Source organism: Lactuca saligna, chromosome 9 (genome assembly GCF_052625555.1).
Source record: "Lactuca saligna cultivar CGN05327 chromosome 9, ASM5262555v1, whole genome shotgun sequence".
NCBI lineage: Eukaryota > Viridiplantae > Streptophyta > Magnoliopsida > Asterales > Asteraceae > Lactuca > Lactuca saligna.
The window spans coordinates 147,514,388-147,530,776 of record NC_136425.1 but is presented as its reverse complement, the minus strand read 5'-3'; the positions used below and the strand labels follow the sequence as shown (position 1 = coordinate 147,530,776).

General features: G+C 35.5%; 2 protein-coding genes and 1 non-coding gene across 3 annotated transcripts; 2 read left to right on the top strand and 1 right to left on the bottom strand.

The window, feature by feature from the left end:
• Positions 1–834: 834 nt before the first annotated feature.
• Positions 835–1,365, bottom strand: LOC145016799 (uncharacterized). The gene has a single exon (XM_078975003.1). It carries the CDS (start codon positions 1,363–1,365, stop codon positions 835–837), a length of 531 nt encoding a protein of 176 aa, XP_078831129.1.
• An 880-nt stretch (positions 1,366–2,245) lies between these two features.
• Positions 2,246–2,352, top strand: LOC145019017 (small nucleolar RNA R71). The gene has a single exon (XR_013667336.1). It is a non-coding gene; the product is annotated as a small nucleolar RNA R71 (small nucleolar RNA).
• A 7,017-nt stretch (positions 2,353–9,369) lies between these two features.
• Positions 9,370–12,687, top strand: LOC145017523 (trigger factor-like protein TIG, Chloroplastic). Its single transcript, XM_078975543.1, has 13 exons — positions 9,370–9,699; positions 10,000–10,083; positions 10,181–10,309; positions 10,405–10,493; positions 10,577–10,760; positions 10,852–10,942; positions 11,045–11,199; positions 11,273–11,365; positions 11,457–11,549; positions 11,775–11,855; positions 11,950–12,099; positions 12,191–12,286; positions 12,413–12,687. The coding sequence occupies exons 1-13, from the start codon at positions 9,424–9,426 to the stop codon at positions 12,488–12,490; spliced, it is 1,599 nt and encodes a 532-aa protein (XP_078831669.1). The 5' UTR covers positions 9,370–9,423; the 3' UTR covers positions 12,491–12,687.
• The last annotated feature ends 3,702 nt before the right edge of the window (positions 12,688–16,389 follow it).

Genomic DNA, 16,389 nt, shown 5'->3' with positions numbered 1-16,389 from the left:
AATTTGGTGATGAAATCCATAGAAATCTGTTCCCACTTCCACTGGGGAACCTCTAATGGCTTCAACTTGTCATACAGATGCTGGTGTTCGGCCTTGACCCAGCGGAAGGTCAAGGACCTTTCTACAACCCACGCAACATCCCTCTTCATACAGGGCCACCGGTAATCTCTCTTCAGATCCAAATACATCTTAGTGGCTCCGGGATGGATCGAGAATCTCAACATGTGCGCCTCCTCCATCAATATGCTAAGTGCCCCACCCATAAACGACACCTAAACCCGACCTTGAAAGGTCATAAGCCCTTGGTTATCAGTAACAAACTTGGACACCTGCCCAATCACCCGCTCTCTCTTGCGGTTCTACAGCCTCATAGCCTCTGCCTGGGCCTCTCAGATGGTATCCAATATCAGAGTCATCACCGTCATCCTCATGCATATATCCCAAATTAGGGCACTCTCCGCCCTGCAGCTCAGAGCATCGGCTCCCACGTTAGCCTTGCCCGGGTGGTATAGGATCTCACAGTTATAGTCCTTTACCAGATCCAACCATCTCCTCTGGCGTATATTCAGGTTGGGTTGATCCATCAGATACTTCAAACTCTTGTGGTATGATGTACACGAAAGTACCCACTAATTTTAATATTTATAACCTAACAAACTTAAACTAACTATGCACTTATAGGCAGTGTACCTAGTCGGATTACAATATAGCTTGGGTAAGTCGGGTGTCGATCATAGGTAACGTTGTTACTAATTAATCTACTTGCTATCAAATTAACCTAATTATTAACAAGTTTAGGAAGGGTTTTATCTGATTTTACAAGATCAGACGAACTTAACTCAAATTCAACCAATAAGTAAAAACACTATTGTCTACAATCCCTCGGGGCTGTGTCACTGAAGGGTTCGCCATGTGAATAGACATTCTTGTAGCCTTCATATTCTGAATTTCCAACTTCTGATAAAATGAATAAGGCATCAAATTAATGCTAGCCCCAGAATCGGCTAAAGCATTAACCTTCATTTTGTTACCAAATTCACATGGAAGAGTGAGGTGTCCAGGACCCCCCGTCTTCTCATGTATCTCTCCCAACACAGCTTTTGAGCTTTGCTCACTTAGAATCATCTTAGAATGCTTCTTTAATTGGTTACAGGTGTCTATTAAGGCTTGCAGTAATCTTTGATACTCGGGAATTTTGGATAAGGACTCGATAAAGGGAGTATTAATCGGGATTCCCTTCACGTGTTTAACAAAATCTAGATGCTCTCTTTCCAGTGGACTAAGGGCAACTCGGGATGGAAACGGAAAAGGCAGCTGATACATTGGAATGAGATTAAGCACTTTTTGTTCAGACAGGGGCGACATCGTGGCCAGATAAGCGCCACGTCATGGTGCAGTTGTTTCAGCAACCCCTTCACTTTCGGACTTTGGCTTCCTTGGTTTTGGATCGGGCTACTGTGGTTCTTCTTCTAATGCCTCCAGGAACTCAGAGATGGCCTCTTCTTCAGTATCTATGTCCATTACATGAGATTGGGTCTTCATTTCAGGATTCTTCAGGGATAGCTTCTCATGAACTAGAGTGGCTAGTTGACCAAGTTGTACTTTAAGGTTATTGATGGAGGCTTGCTGATTCTTTATTAAAGTTTGTTGTTCATTAATAGCAGAATCAGTAGCATCGTGTCTCTTTTCCGAAGCTTCCATAAACTTCATCAACATGGTCTCTAGATCGGGTTTCTTCTCAGCTGGTGGCTGCTCCTTTTGGTAGAAGCCTCGACCTGTCTGCCTATACTTCTCTTCTTTTTGCTTCTTATACTCTTCATATGGCAGCCACTCATTCTTTGGTTTCCTCCAGTCTTCATCAAACTTATCCCCACTCAAGTAGCACACTTGAGCTTTTCTGTTCCCAAACTCATCTAAATGGTAGTCCTTGGTCAAGTGTGGATCACTACACCTCTCGCAACCCACTCTTAAGGCATGAATTGAGTGGTCCATTTGTGTCAACCTACGGTCCATATTATTTAGCATAGCCATCATGGCTGCTATTTCTTTAGTTTGGGCCCCTCCACCGCCTTTGATTCCATCTTGCCTAGGGTTGTGGTATTCGCGAGAGTGCTTTGAGAATTCTTCAATCAGCTCCTTGACCTCCCTTGGTTTTTTCTTTGTTAAAGCTCCTTGAGAGTCAAGGAGTTGTCCTGTCATAACGTTGACCCCATCATAGAAGACTGACATATCTTGTTGCAGATTTAGATCATGCTGAGGGCAATTTCTGAGCAAGCCCTTGTACTGCTCCCATGCTTCGTATAATGACTCCCCCGGTTGTTGCTCAAAGTTGGCTATTGCCTTCTTGAGTTTAGCTATCTTGGATGGTGGGCAAAACTGGTCCAGGAATTGCTCATGCATTTGAGCCCAAGTGGTGATTGTACCCGGTTGAAGTGATTTTAACCACTCTTTAGCAGCTCCCTTGAAAGTAATGGGAAGCATCCTAAGCAAGACGGTGTTTTTGTTGACGTTTGGGACATTGAAGTAATCCGCAATGTCATTGACTTCATCTAGATGCTTAAAAGCATCCTCATGATCTTTCCCAAAAAGTGGGATATCCTTCAGTGAATTCAAGATGTGTCCCTTCAGCTCAAATGTGATAGTGGCAGGTATTGCGGGTTGGACTAAACCGGGACCCACATCTTCTCGGATCCACTACTTGTAGGCTCCCATGGACATCTCTTCAATTGCTGCCATCTTGTTCCTTGGCTCGTTCTCGGGTTCGCTTGTATGTTCTTCAAATTCGGGCTCGGTATCGTATTCGGATTTGGTTTGGACGGGTATTTGATCCAAGTTTTCAAAATTGCTCTTGTGCCTTGAGGATGAACTTGACTCTCCTGTCTTCTTTCCCGACGTTCTTGAAAATGTTGACTTTAATTCTTGCAGTGACGTCTTCTTATCTGTCTTCTTGTGAAGTGCAGCTTCGGGATCTTCAATTGGTGGCACCAAAGGTTTGGTAGATCCTCTGGTCATGAACTCCTGTAACTCGATAAAATAAAAACGTGAAACTGAACTAAAATAAGAAAATACTTAAAAACTAAAAATTACAGCTTTCACGTCGTGAGTTTATACAGCTCACATCGTGAATTCTGTGACAAAAACAAAAATCAAAAATTTTGCTAAAATAATATGCTACTAAGCTAATAAACAAAAATAAATAACTAATTAACTTTTTGCAGATTTTATCCCACAAAAAGGGTCGATTAATCTAATGCAACTAAATAAACTAATAAACGCGCCGCTCCCCGGCAACGGCGCCAAAAACTTGATGTGCACGAAAGTACCCACTAATTTTAATATTTATAACCTAACAAACTTAAACTAACTATGCACTTATAGGCAGTGTACCTAGTCAGATTACAGTATAGCTTAGGTAAGTCGGGTGTCGATCAGAGGGAACGGTGTTACTAATTAATCTATTTGCTATCAAATTAACCTAATTATTAACAAGTTTATAAAGGGTTTATCTGATTTTACAAGATCAGACGAACTTAACTCAAATTCAATCAATAAGTAAAAACACTCTTGTCTAGTTTGAATCCACTTCGTCCTTATGGCTAGCTAATGATTATGGATTATCAAGTTGGTGATATGTGCATAATTAGTTAATTATTTAGCATATATTCTTAATCATTTTTAATTAATTATGTGAATAATGTGGACAAAAGGTACTTAAAATGGTTTGAATTTTGTTTTCAGTCTAGAAGATATGCTTGGAAGTAAAAGGGAGCAAGGGGAAGCAATTGAAGACCAAAGAGTGAAAATAATAGACAAAAGACCATCTACTCGGCGAGTAGACGACTCTACTCGGCGAGTACACGAGGATGTTCCAGAAGATAGCTACGATTCCTGATTCAAGACGGATAACTATGCACCTACTCGGTGAGTTGGTCCTGCTACTCGCCGAGTACACCCTGTTTTGGGATATCTATAAAAACCGAATCCTTATCTAATGGGACAACATTCCTGGCGATTTTTGAAGGTCAAGCTGCGACTAAGAGCCCTAGAAGACGCTAAGGAACCCTAAGCTTCAATCTTTTGAAGAATTTAAGCGATTAGGTTAATCCTACCACTTAGATTTAGGAATTGAATATGTTTGATTTAGTAAACCTTGTTTTTATGTTTGTTTCTACTGCAACTATGAACTAAATTCGTTTTTGTTTTTGTTTGGGGAATACCAAGGAACTCCTATGGTTTAATTATTAGTTTTTGTTTGATTTTTTATTGGTGATTTATTAAATTAAGTTTGTTAAAGAACCTTATGCATTAATCACTACCATTTTCTGTTAATTGGAAGACAATTAGGTTGCATGAACATCTCTTAGTTGTTAACCTCATATGTCTATGTGAACACTAAACCATATGCTTAGAAATAATGATTATGAAACTAAGATTAATAAGACAATAGGAAGATTAATGTGTGAGCTTGTTTGAGAAACCATCAAACAAGAGGTTAATTGAATTAATAACTTAATTAACCATTACAAATCTTATTTAATCCAAATCATTAATCTAGGGAATTAATTAGTTTAAACATTTGATCAACGCTTAAATTAGTTAATTGTCTAAGGGTTAGGAGTAATGAACATGAACCTAACCATTATAATTGGTAACCAATAGCAATTAATCTACCATAAATACAAATAACCATAGGAGTGAATTGGTTGAACCTAAATAGAAACATCTTTATCAAATTTGGTGAATAGTTGTTGCTTTAGTTATTTAGTTAATTTAGTGTGCCTAAGTTTCTAGTCTTGCAAAACTAGAGAAACCCCTTTTACTTTTATTAGTTGTTTTAGTTAAAATTAGTTATTAGTTTAATTTTCCGTTCCCTGAGTTCGACACCTTACTTACTAATCTATACCACTAAAAGACAGGTTCACTGCCTTTGTGTGTTCAATTTATTAATTAAAAGTATGGATAAAACAAGTGCATTTTACACACATCAGTTGGTTTTAATTGTATTAGTAATTTAAGTCTAACTTTACCAATGATTAACAAACTCATGTCAAATTATGTATGGTCACACACAATTAAACACAGAACCAATTATGAATATGAATATGCTATGTAAGATTTATTATGTAAACGCAATTATAGTCACAATCCACGTTCTCTAGCACGGCTAAGTTTATTTACTCTAATTACTAACTAAGATTGGTCAATCCTAGCTCTAACAGTTTAATGTTCACTAAATCATTAGGTAAACAAGTTCATCCAGTTAATGGTCACTAAGCTACACAGAACATGAAATTAAGCAACTAAAGAAACAAACACAAGCATGCTAGGTAACTAAAAATCAAACACAAGCAATTTACCAACTAAATAAATCCATAAAAATTAAGCTATTCATAAGTTGGAAGCTTCATCTAGCTAAACAAGAGTAGCTAAATTCAGCTGCTCATAATAGCAACTAACACACTAACACAAATCAAAGTATAATGAAACATGTTCCTAAGTAATAAGTAAACTAAATTATGGACCTTCACTCTTTTGGTGTTGAAACCTCTTTCCAGGACTTTTCTTCTGCTAACAATCGCCTTATGGAGTCCCTTTTTCTAGCCAAAAGTCTCTCTAATTCGTAATGACCAAGAGTGCTTAAATATCCTTAAAAATCCCGCGCCACGTCATGGCTATCTCTACCACGGCGTGATCCTCAAGTTATCCGTATCGGGCAAGGACTCTTTCTTTACGCGATCTTTATCTTCTAGAATACTCATGCCACGTCGTGGGTATCCATGCCACGTCGTGGTTTTAGTAATTTCCGTGGATTTCTTCATCTCTTGTGTTTCAAGTCTCCCATGTTCTATAAATTGTCGCTTTTGGTCCCTCTCTTCGAAAATACTTCTAATTGACTGAAAATAATAATTTAAAGTCATAAGTATCATTATTATCAACTTATTAATAAAAATGTACTTAAATATTGCCTAAAAATAAGTATAAATATGGCAATATCATGGTCAATGTATATGGTACACCGAATCCCATACAAATAATGGCGCCACATCTTGAGGGCGAACACCACTACCCCCAACTCCAAATCATGGGTAGGATACCTCGTCTCATGAGGCTTTAGCTGCCTCAATGTGTATGTTATCACGTGCCCTCTCTGCATAACCACCGCACCCAACCCTGATATCGACACATCACAATATACCACGAAATCCTCCATTCCCTCTGGAAGGGCTAACACCAGGGCTTCACATAATCTCTTGCGAAGAGTCTCAAACGAGTTCTGCTGCTCGAGACCCCAAATAAAAACAACGCCTTTTCGGGTCAACCAGGTGAGTGGAACGACAATCTTGGAGAAATTCGTGATCAATCTCTGATAGTAGCTGACCAATCCCAGAAAACTCCTGATCTCGGTGGGGTATCTCAGCACCTCCCAACTCATAACAGCCTTAATCTTTGCCGGATCGACCAATATCCCATTCTGATTAACGAGATGTCCCAAAAACTGGACCTCTCGTAACCAGAAATCACACTTGGAGAATTTGGCATAAAGCCTCTCCGATCTCAATACCCCAAGAATCTCTCTCAGGTACTCAGGAAACTCACCAAGTCCATAGAAGGACTCGACGAGTCGGATCGATTTGCTCTGCGTTTCGTGATCAGTGGTAACCCATCGAGTGAAAGGCCAACTCAACAAGTCGAGTGAGGCATTAGGAGGATTCAGAGGACATGCATGGACTCACTGAGTCTGGTCAAAATTGGGCCATTGACTGGATTTGACTTTCGTTGACTTTTAGGGTTTGGTCAACATTTGGACATTTGGACCATTGGTGGGGTAAATTGGTATTTTCCCCTTCTGTGAGATTATAGTAAGGGTTTAAATTAGGGATAATTATTATGTGATATGCAGGAGCTAGACCTGGGAGTAGAGATCACGATCCCGATTTCGAGATTTCCATTCATTAGCTTACGAGGTGAGTCTTCTCATGATACTTACCTTATGTGGTAAACCTTAGGTGTGACCAGGGTCTTATGTGTATGAATTGTGTAATGAGATATCTTGCTATTTACTTGTGTTATGCTTTATGAGTAGTATATTTTGATGCTGAGTTGAGGGACTGGAGGGTCCATATGAGTTGTGGGACCAAAGGTTCCCACTGAGACACATCGACCAGAGGGTCTAACTGAGTTATAGTCTAAAGTGACTATTGTGCTCTGAGTGGTATTTTGGGGAACTCACTAAGCTTTTATGCTTACCGTGTTATGTGTTATGTTTTTCAGGTAGTTCCGAGGATCGCGACAAGGCACCGGCATGATTGTACACATCGGTAGAAGATTGTTTTTATGATTCTGGGATTGTGTTTTCCTTTTGTTGACATTTGAGAAATAAGTGTTTTGAGAATTATGATACATGTTTTATTGTGTTAAAAATGAAAATTTTGGTTGAAAAATTACGTTGTTACATTATGTTAGGAAGCTAAAGTTGGTGTTGGGCTCTATTAAGTCATGTTAGGTCATAAAGTCAGGAACTTTACGACTCTAGACGTCTATTAGGCTTGAACTTGAAGATTTAGACATTTGGTCTTAAAGGAATAAGACCTAAAAATGCAGTTTTGGGTTTTAGCACCGTACGTTGGGTGTATTGGGGTAGTATGCGGGGCGTACATACAAAAGTGCCATAATGGGCCATATTTGGGCCTTGGGTCTTTGGGGTTTTGGGTCATGAGTTGTTGGGTCAGATGTAGGAAGGGTAAAATAGAGTTTTACTCATTGATATGATAGAGTATGAAATGGACCTTGGACTATGGGAGATTGCCTTAATTATTGATTAGGAATAATTTGGATGTGTTCAATGTGAAGAGCCCGGTAGTAGCAGCGTGTGTGGTTTGGTTATCTCTAGACTAAGATGAGTTTGATCACTATACTGTAGGATACTAGGGTTGTATGTGCTTGTTGTCTGTGTGACTCTTGATGTATGCTTGTATACCTATATGATGTATGTATGTGGGGTGAAATAGACCCGTACAGATGAAATATACCGATTGAGTGGAAAATAGACTCGGGGGGTTAAATAGACTCAGTACAGCCTTGAGTTGTCATGTAAGTTGAAATAGACTCGGGGTGAAATAGACGCGAAGGTGAAACAGACCTGGTTCAGCCTTGAGATGACATATATGTATGGTATGCAATATTTTGGGGAACTCACTAAGCTTTGTGCTTACGGTTTCATAGTTATGGTTTCAGGTACTTCCAGTTCGAAATGTAAGGGCCCGACGTGACTTCACATCATCCTCCAAGTTTATTCTGCATTTGATTAATCTTGATTTTTACTTTGATGTTTAAATACTATTTTTCCACATCAAATGATTTTGGAATGGAATGTTATATGAATTAGTGTTATTAAAATGAAAGTTTTACTCTAAATTTTTGGGACATTACACCTTTATACCTGAAATCACCCATTTCTACAAGCTTATTGCAAGAAAGAACATGATTTAATGGCATATGTAATAAATTATAACTTTGATTACTTCCAACATTGAAAGAACCATTAGCACAAGAATGATTTCTTCTGGAAATCGATTAATACCACTTTCAACAACATGATTAACAACAAGCAATTATACTATGTTAGGATGCATACAATAACAAAACTAAGAAAATATTTGACATCACTATCATCAAGAATCTACATAATTATGTTTGATTTAAGACATTAAAAAGATAAACGTATTTGATTACTGTATAACTTGGACTTCGAATCAACTAACGTAATCTACCCACAAAAATTGATATCATAGATTATATCTACACCAAAACATATGTAGTTTGGAGCAATTATTGCATAAATCCCTCGATTCATTCCCGTTCTTTTCCATTAGAAACAGATACTCTAAAAATTCTTTATAAGTACTCATCTTTTTAGTATCCAAGGGCTTTATTAGTTTATGCAACAAAAATGGCAATACAAATGCCCTTATATAAACAGCCTCAAACATAACTGTGATCCATAGGTACTCCATGATATACTTTTTCAATGAAAAAAATACGAGTGTCAGATTTCGGATAAGATTTTTGCAAATCAAGATCAACTCCAAAATAATCATAAATATTTGAGAATGCGGGGTACTTTGAAAAGGATATTTATTATTAAAAAAAATTTAATATATATATATATATATATATATATATATATATATATATATATATATATATATATATTAAATATTTTATTTATAAAAAGGATATTTATTATTAAAAAAATTTAAATATATATATTAAATATTTTATTTATAATGGTTAGATTACTTGATTTTTATTATTTAATTTAAAAAGAAAATGAGAAAACCCATATTAAGTATTAACTATTAGTATCCTATCCATTGGGTGCCTATTGCTATCTTCAACAGAGCTTAAAATAACTAGGCAGCAATGGAGCTCTGCATTTCGGCTCCTCCAACGTTATCCTATGTGAAGTCTTGTGTTGTTTCTCCACCAATCTCTTCAATTTCTCTCTGCAACTTCTTGAGACCCACCAAACAATTCACTTCTCTTAGAATATCTCGTTCTTCTCCTCACTTCCTCCATTTCCCGAGAAAGATATCAATCTGCGCGAGGGCTGTCGCGCCACCGGCCGTTACCGACACCGTCAAAGACCCTCTGCCCGCTGATCTCATCGTTCAAGAAATCCAGGAACCGAATTGCAGGGTGAGCTCCTCTAGTTTCTTGTAATGTTCAATGTACTTACAATTTCCATTCTTAACTGCCTGGATCCTATTTTATCTTCTTTGTTTCCTTCCTTTAATCAAGTTAAGGTTTTTCTGTATTGCATAAGAATTTCTTTGTTTTATTAAATTGGATAAAACCCACCATTCTTTCGCTTTCATTAGCAACCCTATATATGCACTTAAAATGTTTGTTAAAAGTCCTCACCGACATTACATTATATTACTACTTCTGCTATTTTGAAACAAACGCTGCAACTATACTAATCTTCAAAATCTGCAGATTCTGTTGAAAGTAGAAGTTCCACCTATCGTATGTGATGATTGTTACAAAAGGGTGATAAATGAGTTTATGAAGAAGGCCAAGGTGCAATTAGATTTCATCATCTTGACCTCAACCATTCTTTCATTCAAATTTTATTTTGCATTCTAAAATTTTCTTGTTTTCTTCCCATTTTGTTCAGGTTCCTGGATTTCGCCCTGGAAAGAAAGTTCCAGAAAGCATTCTCATAAGTTATATTGGAAAAGATGGTGTCAGAAAAGCAACCGTTGAATCTATTCTCAAAAGAACTCTTCCACATGCCATGTCATCAGTATGTAATCTCTACCTAAAAATAGCAATATATTTTCATTAACTTAAAACCACAAAGCAGTCAACTTTGAAGTTTGACCATATTGATTCACACAGGTAGATGGACGAGCTTTGAAGGACTCAATCCGCATTACATCCACATTTCCTGAAATGGAAAAGACGTATTCTTCTTTAAACATCCTAAAGTATGTCAAAGATTTTACCTTTTTAAGTAAATTCATTATATATTTACATGGGTTTTTGATCTTGATATGTTTTCTGTGCATAGATACGATATTATTGTGGATATAGCACCTGAAGTGAAATGGGTTCCAGAAAATGGTTACAAGAATTTGAAGATAGTGGTTGAGCTTGACAATGAAATAGATGCTAAAACAGCTTGTGAAAGAGAATTAAAAAGGCGTTACAAATCTTTAAGTACAATGAGAATAGTCACAAATAGAGGACTACAGGTTATTTTGTAGTAATTTTCAACTAATCTTTTTCTAATTATCCAAGATTTTGTTATATAATAAATTGGGTATATACAAATGGCTTCCATAGATTGGTGATGTTGCTGTTTTGGATATATCTGCAACAACAGTGGAACAAGAAGGATCAGAAGTGAAAAATGTTCCAGCTGCAGAGAGTAAAGGTATGATGGAATGGAATCACAAGGGAATGGAATTAAATTGAATGGAATGGAATGGGTCATTACATTCCATTATAATGTTTGGTTGGATTTGCACTTTTGCAGGTTTCCAATTTGATACAGAAGATGGAGATAGAGTTATTCCAGGTTTTCTTGATGCAATAATTGGAGTTCAAGGAGGTGAAACAAAATCTTTCCCACTTACATTTCCAGATTCATGGAAACAAGAAGATCTACGTGGCCTTCCTTGTCAATTTACAGTAAGCCCCCTCCTGTTACAAATTTTGTTAATAATCTACACAAATATTAATTTTCTTGCAAATGTATCAATAGGTTGAATGTAAAGAACTCTTCTATAGAGAATTACCAGAGATGAATGACTCCATTGCTGATAAGCTTCTTCCTGGAAGCACTACTATCGATCAGGTTATTAACTTTGTCTATTCATCATGTTTTGACTTTTTACACAATTTGATTCGTGTTTTTGACTAAATGTTGTTTAATTATGTTTTTTTAGGTTAGGGAGTCATTGTTGGAGAGGTGTGTGGAACTTGAGCAAACAGCTAAAGATCAAGCAACAGATAATGCTATACTTGATCAGCTTCGAAAGGTACTTAGACAGGGGTAAAATGGTAATTTTCCATGGATTTAATGGATGCTCAGTTAAGCTATGCAATAAAGAATCGCTTTAGAGTTTAGAGACCGTTTTTGCAACAAATGAAACATCTAGATGAAAATCGTACCTTTTGACAAACCCCAGGGACTAAAGTTGTAATTTACTTTTTCTTTTTTCTTTTTTATTTAATCAGATTAAGTTATTGAAATTTGATTCCAGATGATTCAAGTTGAAATCCCACAATCTTTGTTTGAAGAGCAAGGAAGACAGCTTTATGGAGCTAGACTATTACAAATACAGGTTTTGTAACAAATATATGTTAATGTTACACATTTGATTAAATTTGAGATTTTTATTTTTTATAAAGTTTTTAATTAAATATTGAATTTTTTAGGCAAACATGAAATTAAATGAAGAACAGTTGGCAATGCTTTCAAGCCCAAAAGCTGTGAGAGAGTATTTGGAAAATCAAAGGGAGAATATAGAAAATGTAATCAAGCAGAATCTTGCTGTTGGAGACATTTTTAAACGCGAAAATCTAGAGGTACATTTAAAAAAAAAAAAAAAAAAAAAAAAAAAACAATTGTGAAATCATATTATTTTTACATTTACTAAAAAAATATTATTTTTTACAGTTTTCAACGGATGAGCTTGTGAAAGAGGTTGAGAACTCTGTTGCTGAGTTCAAAAAACACGCGCAAGAGTATGATGAAGAGAGCATTCAAGAGCAGGTATATTCAGAGGTTACCTCTGAATGGTTTCATTCAGAGGTTATCAAACAAGCTCTTAATATCTTCTATTTTACCTTTTTTTTGTTGATAAGTTATATCGGGTTTTGTTTCATTGAATGTTGTTAGGTGCAAGAGGTGCTAGAGGGAGCAAAAGTGCTTGAATGGTTGAGAGAAAATGCAGATATTCAATATATAATCAAATGATAAACATAGACACATTTTTGTTGAGTTTAAGCTTAGTTTAAGTTGAATTGATTGTTGCCTAGCCAATTAAAAAAAAAAAAAGTAATTACAAGAAAATCATGTACTTTGACCACTTTTTAAAAAAAAATTGTTTTTTTGCTTTAAAACCGTGTATACTTGTATACGTATACATTAATATAAACACTTATTACCAGTTACCAGATATGTATGCTAGAAAATTGATCGCTAGCCTAAGAGAATCTATCCCATTATCTAAAAGATGTTGCAGTTACAAAATGTCATGCAAGATTCTAGAACGTTTATGAAGCAAGCATCTCATGCAAGTTCGGATCATTCGGACCTGCTCCAAAGCCGCTCCCTCCCCTTCTAGTAGCCACCATATTGAAGACACAAACAAAAAAGTTACAAACATATAGATAGTGTTATCCTCCCATTATTTATCTATCTATCAGCAGTGTCAAGTCTAGAACGTAATTCACTATTTAAATGAAATCTACAGAAAGTGAACACAATAAAAAGTAAAAAATAAAAAAATACTAGTTGCGGGTCTGGATTAGGTAGAATCGTATAAGCAAAAAAAAAATGTTAAAGTTCTTACATTATTACTCAACGAGGTTTTATATTTTGATGTATTTTCGCAATTGTATCGTTACTAATAGTTTCTAAAATATTTTTGGAATATATGAAATCAAATTATCACCTAAAAATTGATCACCCATTTTATTGTATACATAATTCTTTAGCAACTTAATTGCTGAAAATATACGTTCAATTTATTTTTATTTTATTTTTTAATTTAACTTATATTTGGCTATTCGTATTGAATTATACCTTAAAAAAATTTGGCCTTTTAAAATATAGAATATAGGCTACATATTTATATTTTACCAAAAAATATGAAGTTCACTACAAATACTTAAGGTAGGTCACATATTTAATTCGATATAAGTTGTTACAAGAAGGAAAAAAAAAAAAAAAAGATGGGTCAAGTGACCCACATTGCTTAGATATAGTCTCGTCATTGTCTATCAGTTCCTTAGAATCCTTGTGACCCTTTCCAATCCATAGCTAATCGTACTTGTTTCAAGAATTGGCCCAAAGTTTCTAAGTTGCCCCTTACAGCCACTACCAAACATTCAATCATACATGTATATGCATACACACGTACCAATCTTCCTAGATTCTCTAGGATTCCGCTTTGATATCATGTCAGATGAAACTTTCTTCAATATGAACGAGTCACCTTATGAATCTACCGTTGTACATAGTTAAGAATAAGATAGACATTTAGATAATTGACCCTACCCTAAGGTAACAACGAAACAATGATCATGTAATAAGACCAAATCATAAACTCTAAAGATATTTGATTCTAACTGCATACAACCCTAAAGCATTCACTTAGCAACTTATCAATATTAACATAGATTTCAAGTAGCACATAACGATCAACACATAAGGCAAACAAGGCATCTCTCATAGACAGACAATCTAGCATGTAAATCTTGAGTACATCCTTAGCCTATTTTCTAACATGCATATCAATCAGTCGTATAAATAGCATACAAAACAAATATGGGTGTATTGGGAATCACTTTCCTTCTCGAGCTTCAGTTGACCGTACTTATCGCATCATTCCTTCTTTTATAAAAAAACTTTCCTAAAAAGCTTTTATAAAAAATCCCTCGAGCCTTAGTTTGAGTTTGGACACACACTCGTGTTCATCCAAATCCTTCAAACCGAGACTCTGATACCAACTTGTATCGTACCAAATTTTCAACCAATTTTTTTGGAATATAAATTAAACAACCCAAATCCATTTTCTTAAACATAAACATAATTATCCATTAAGTTTAAACATCATAAACAAATCATAGAGTCAAGCATAAGTCTTAAAAACATAATATAGATACGAGTATAGTTACATCGCGCCCTTTCCCTTTTCACCCGAACAACGTGGTTGTAAAAAATTAAATATGATGAGTAAGCACAAAACTTCATGAGTTACCCAATACATCACATATTCAATTACACATACAATGCATACAACAAAAGACTTACGATCTCGTTATAAAGCTCACATCATCTCATACATGTAAGCTCGTGGTCCAACATTGTACTGTCATCATCTTATTGGGCATGTAAGCTCTTGCCGCTTCCCATCAGACCTTTAGGCTTTCGCCATCATCCTATTAGATATGTAGGATCACGGTTTAATTTCCTTCCACCATCATCTCATAAGAAAACATATGATCCTATCATATGACCTTCCAGCTACCATACCAAATGATTACTTTAGTATAAATGGTCACATAAACCTTAATAACACATCCATACAATAATAATATACAAGCATTCTACCACAAAAAGGACATATACTGTTATGCATGTATAGTGAGAAAACTCACATGAAGCTAGAAATCCAGGTCTCACACTCAAGTCTCCACAAGTGAATAAACTAGAACAAACCACTAAAGTTCAATATTAGATGAATCTCAGTAACCATTACCAACAAAGATCAACCTCAGTCTAAAACTCCATGCACATCCAAGTTTTACCAAAAGTCAAATTGGTCAAATGATCTAGATGAATCTCAGTAACCATTACCAACAAAGATCAACCTCAGTCTAAAACTCCATGCACATCCAAGTTTTACCAAAAGTCAAATTGGTCAAATGATCAATGGTTAACACACCGCAACCAACTCATGGTCGTGTCATGACAACTACAATCCAAAATAGTTATGATACTTCCTATGCTTCTGTAACACCTCAAATATTAGACCAATATTTTCCAAAAATCATATTTCACAACAAAATTATCGAATACAGTATCATCTTAAAATAACAAGTATCATAATTATCAGAGTTCATAAACATGTCCTAGTAGTAAATTTCCAGTGCGTGTGTACAATCAGATATTCGCCTTCCCGCGGTCCTATGAAATATGTAACACTCGATGGTTCCAAGGTATTATTTATTTATTTAATCATTTATTTTATTGTCAAAGCATGTAAGTTATGTTGGGCTTAGAGGATTTGGGCCTCTATATGTGGTCTTAAATGAGGTCGTATGTTGGGCGTAAACCTGGTGTATGTGGGGCGTATAGGGATAACAAGGAAATGCGAAGGCATGCACGTACATGCAACGTACAAGGTTGTACGTGGCCAGCTCAAAACCCTAATTTCTAGGGTTTAATCCCTATATAATGTCATTAAGTCCCATGACTTAGATTTCTAGTATGTTGCTGTTATGAGTACTATGATTATGATGCTAGCTTATTTTGGCAAATCCATGATTAAATTTTATGAATTTGAAGGTGATGAGCAAAAAACCCTAATTAGGTGATTTGCTAGATAAGTGAAATCAAGCTCATATATTAATAGATTAAGATATATGGATGATATATTCGTGAAGCTGAATTAGTTTAAATGATGTTGAAGAATCAACAAAGTTATGAACAAGTGTGGTAAACCCTAGCTAAATGAAATGTTAAGATACTTGAAAGTAAGATTATGTCTTGATGGATTAAGATATATAGACGACTTATTCATGAAAACTAATTGATTTTAGCTATAAAAGTGGGATGGAAATATTTGTATGATAAATCGAATTATCATGCTAAATGTGGATTGAAAATCAAGCTCTTTATTGAATGGTGTTATTAAGAGCTTAATATATTATTTGAATAAGATTTAAAATAATATCGAACAAATGGCACCAAATTAAGGATAAGAGCCAAAGTGATATTTAATTTTCACTAACTAACAAGATGAGTTTTATGGAGCTTTATAAATACACATACATGACTTAATGAACTGAGAACTATGTTTTATGACACTCTATGCAAGAGTAAGTATTGATTACGTTTATATGATTTTCAAAAGATGAAACTATGAT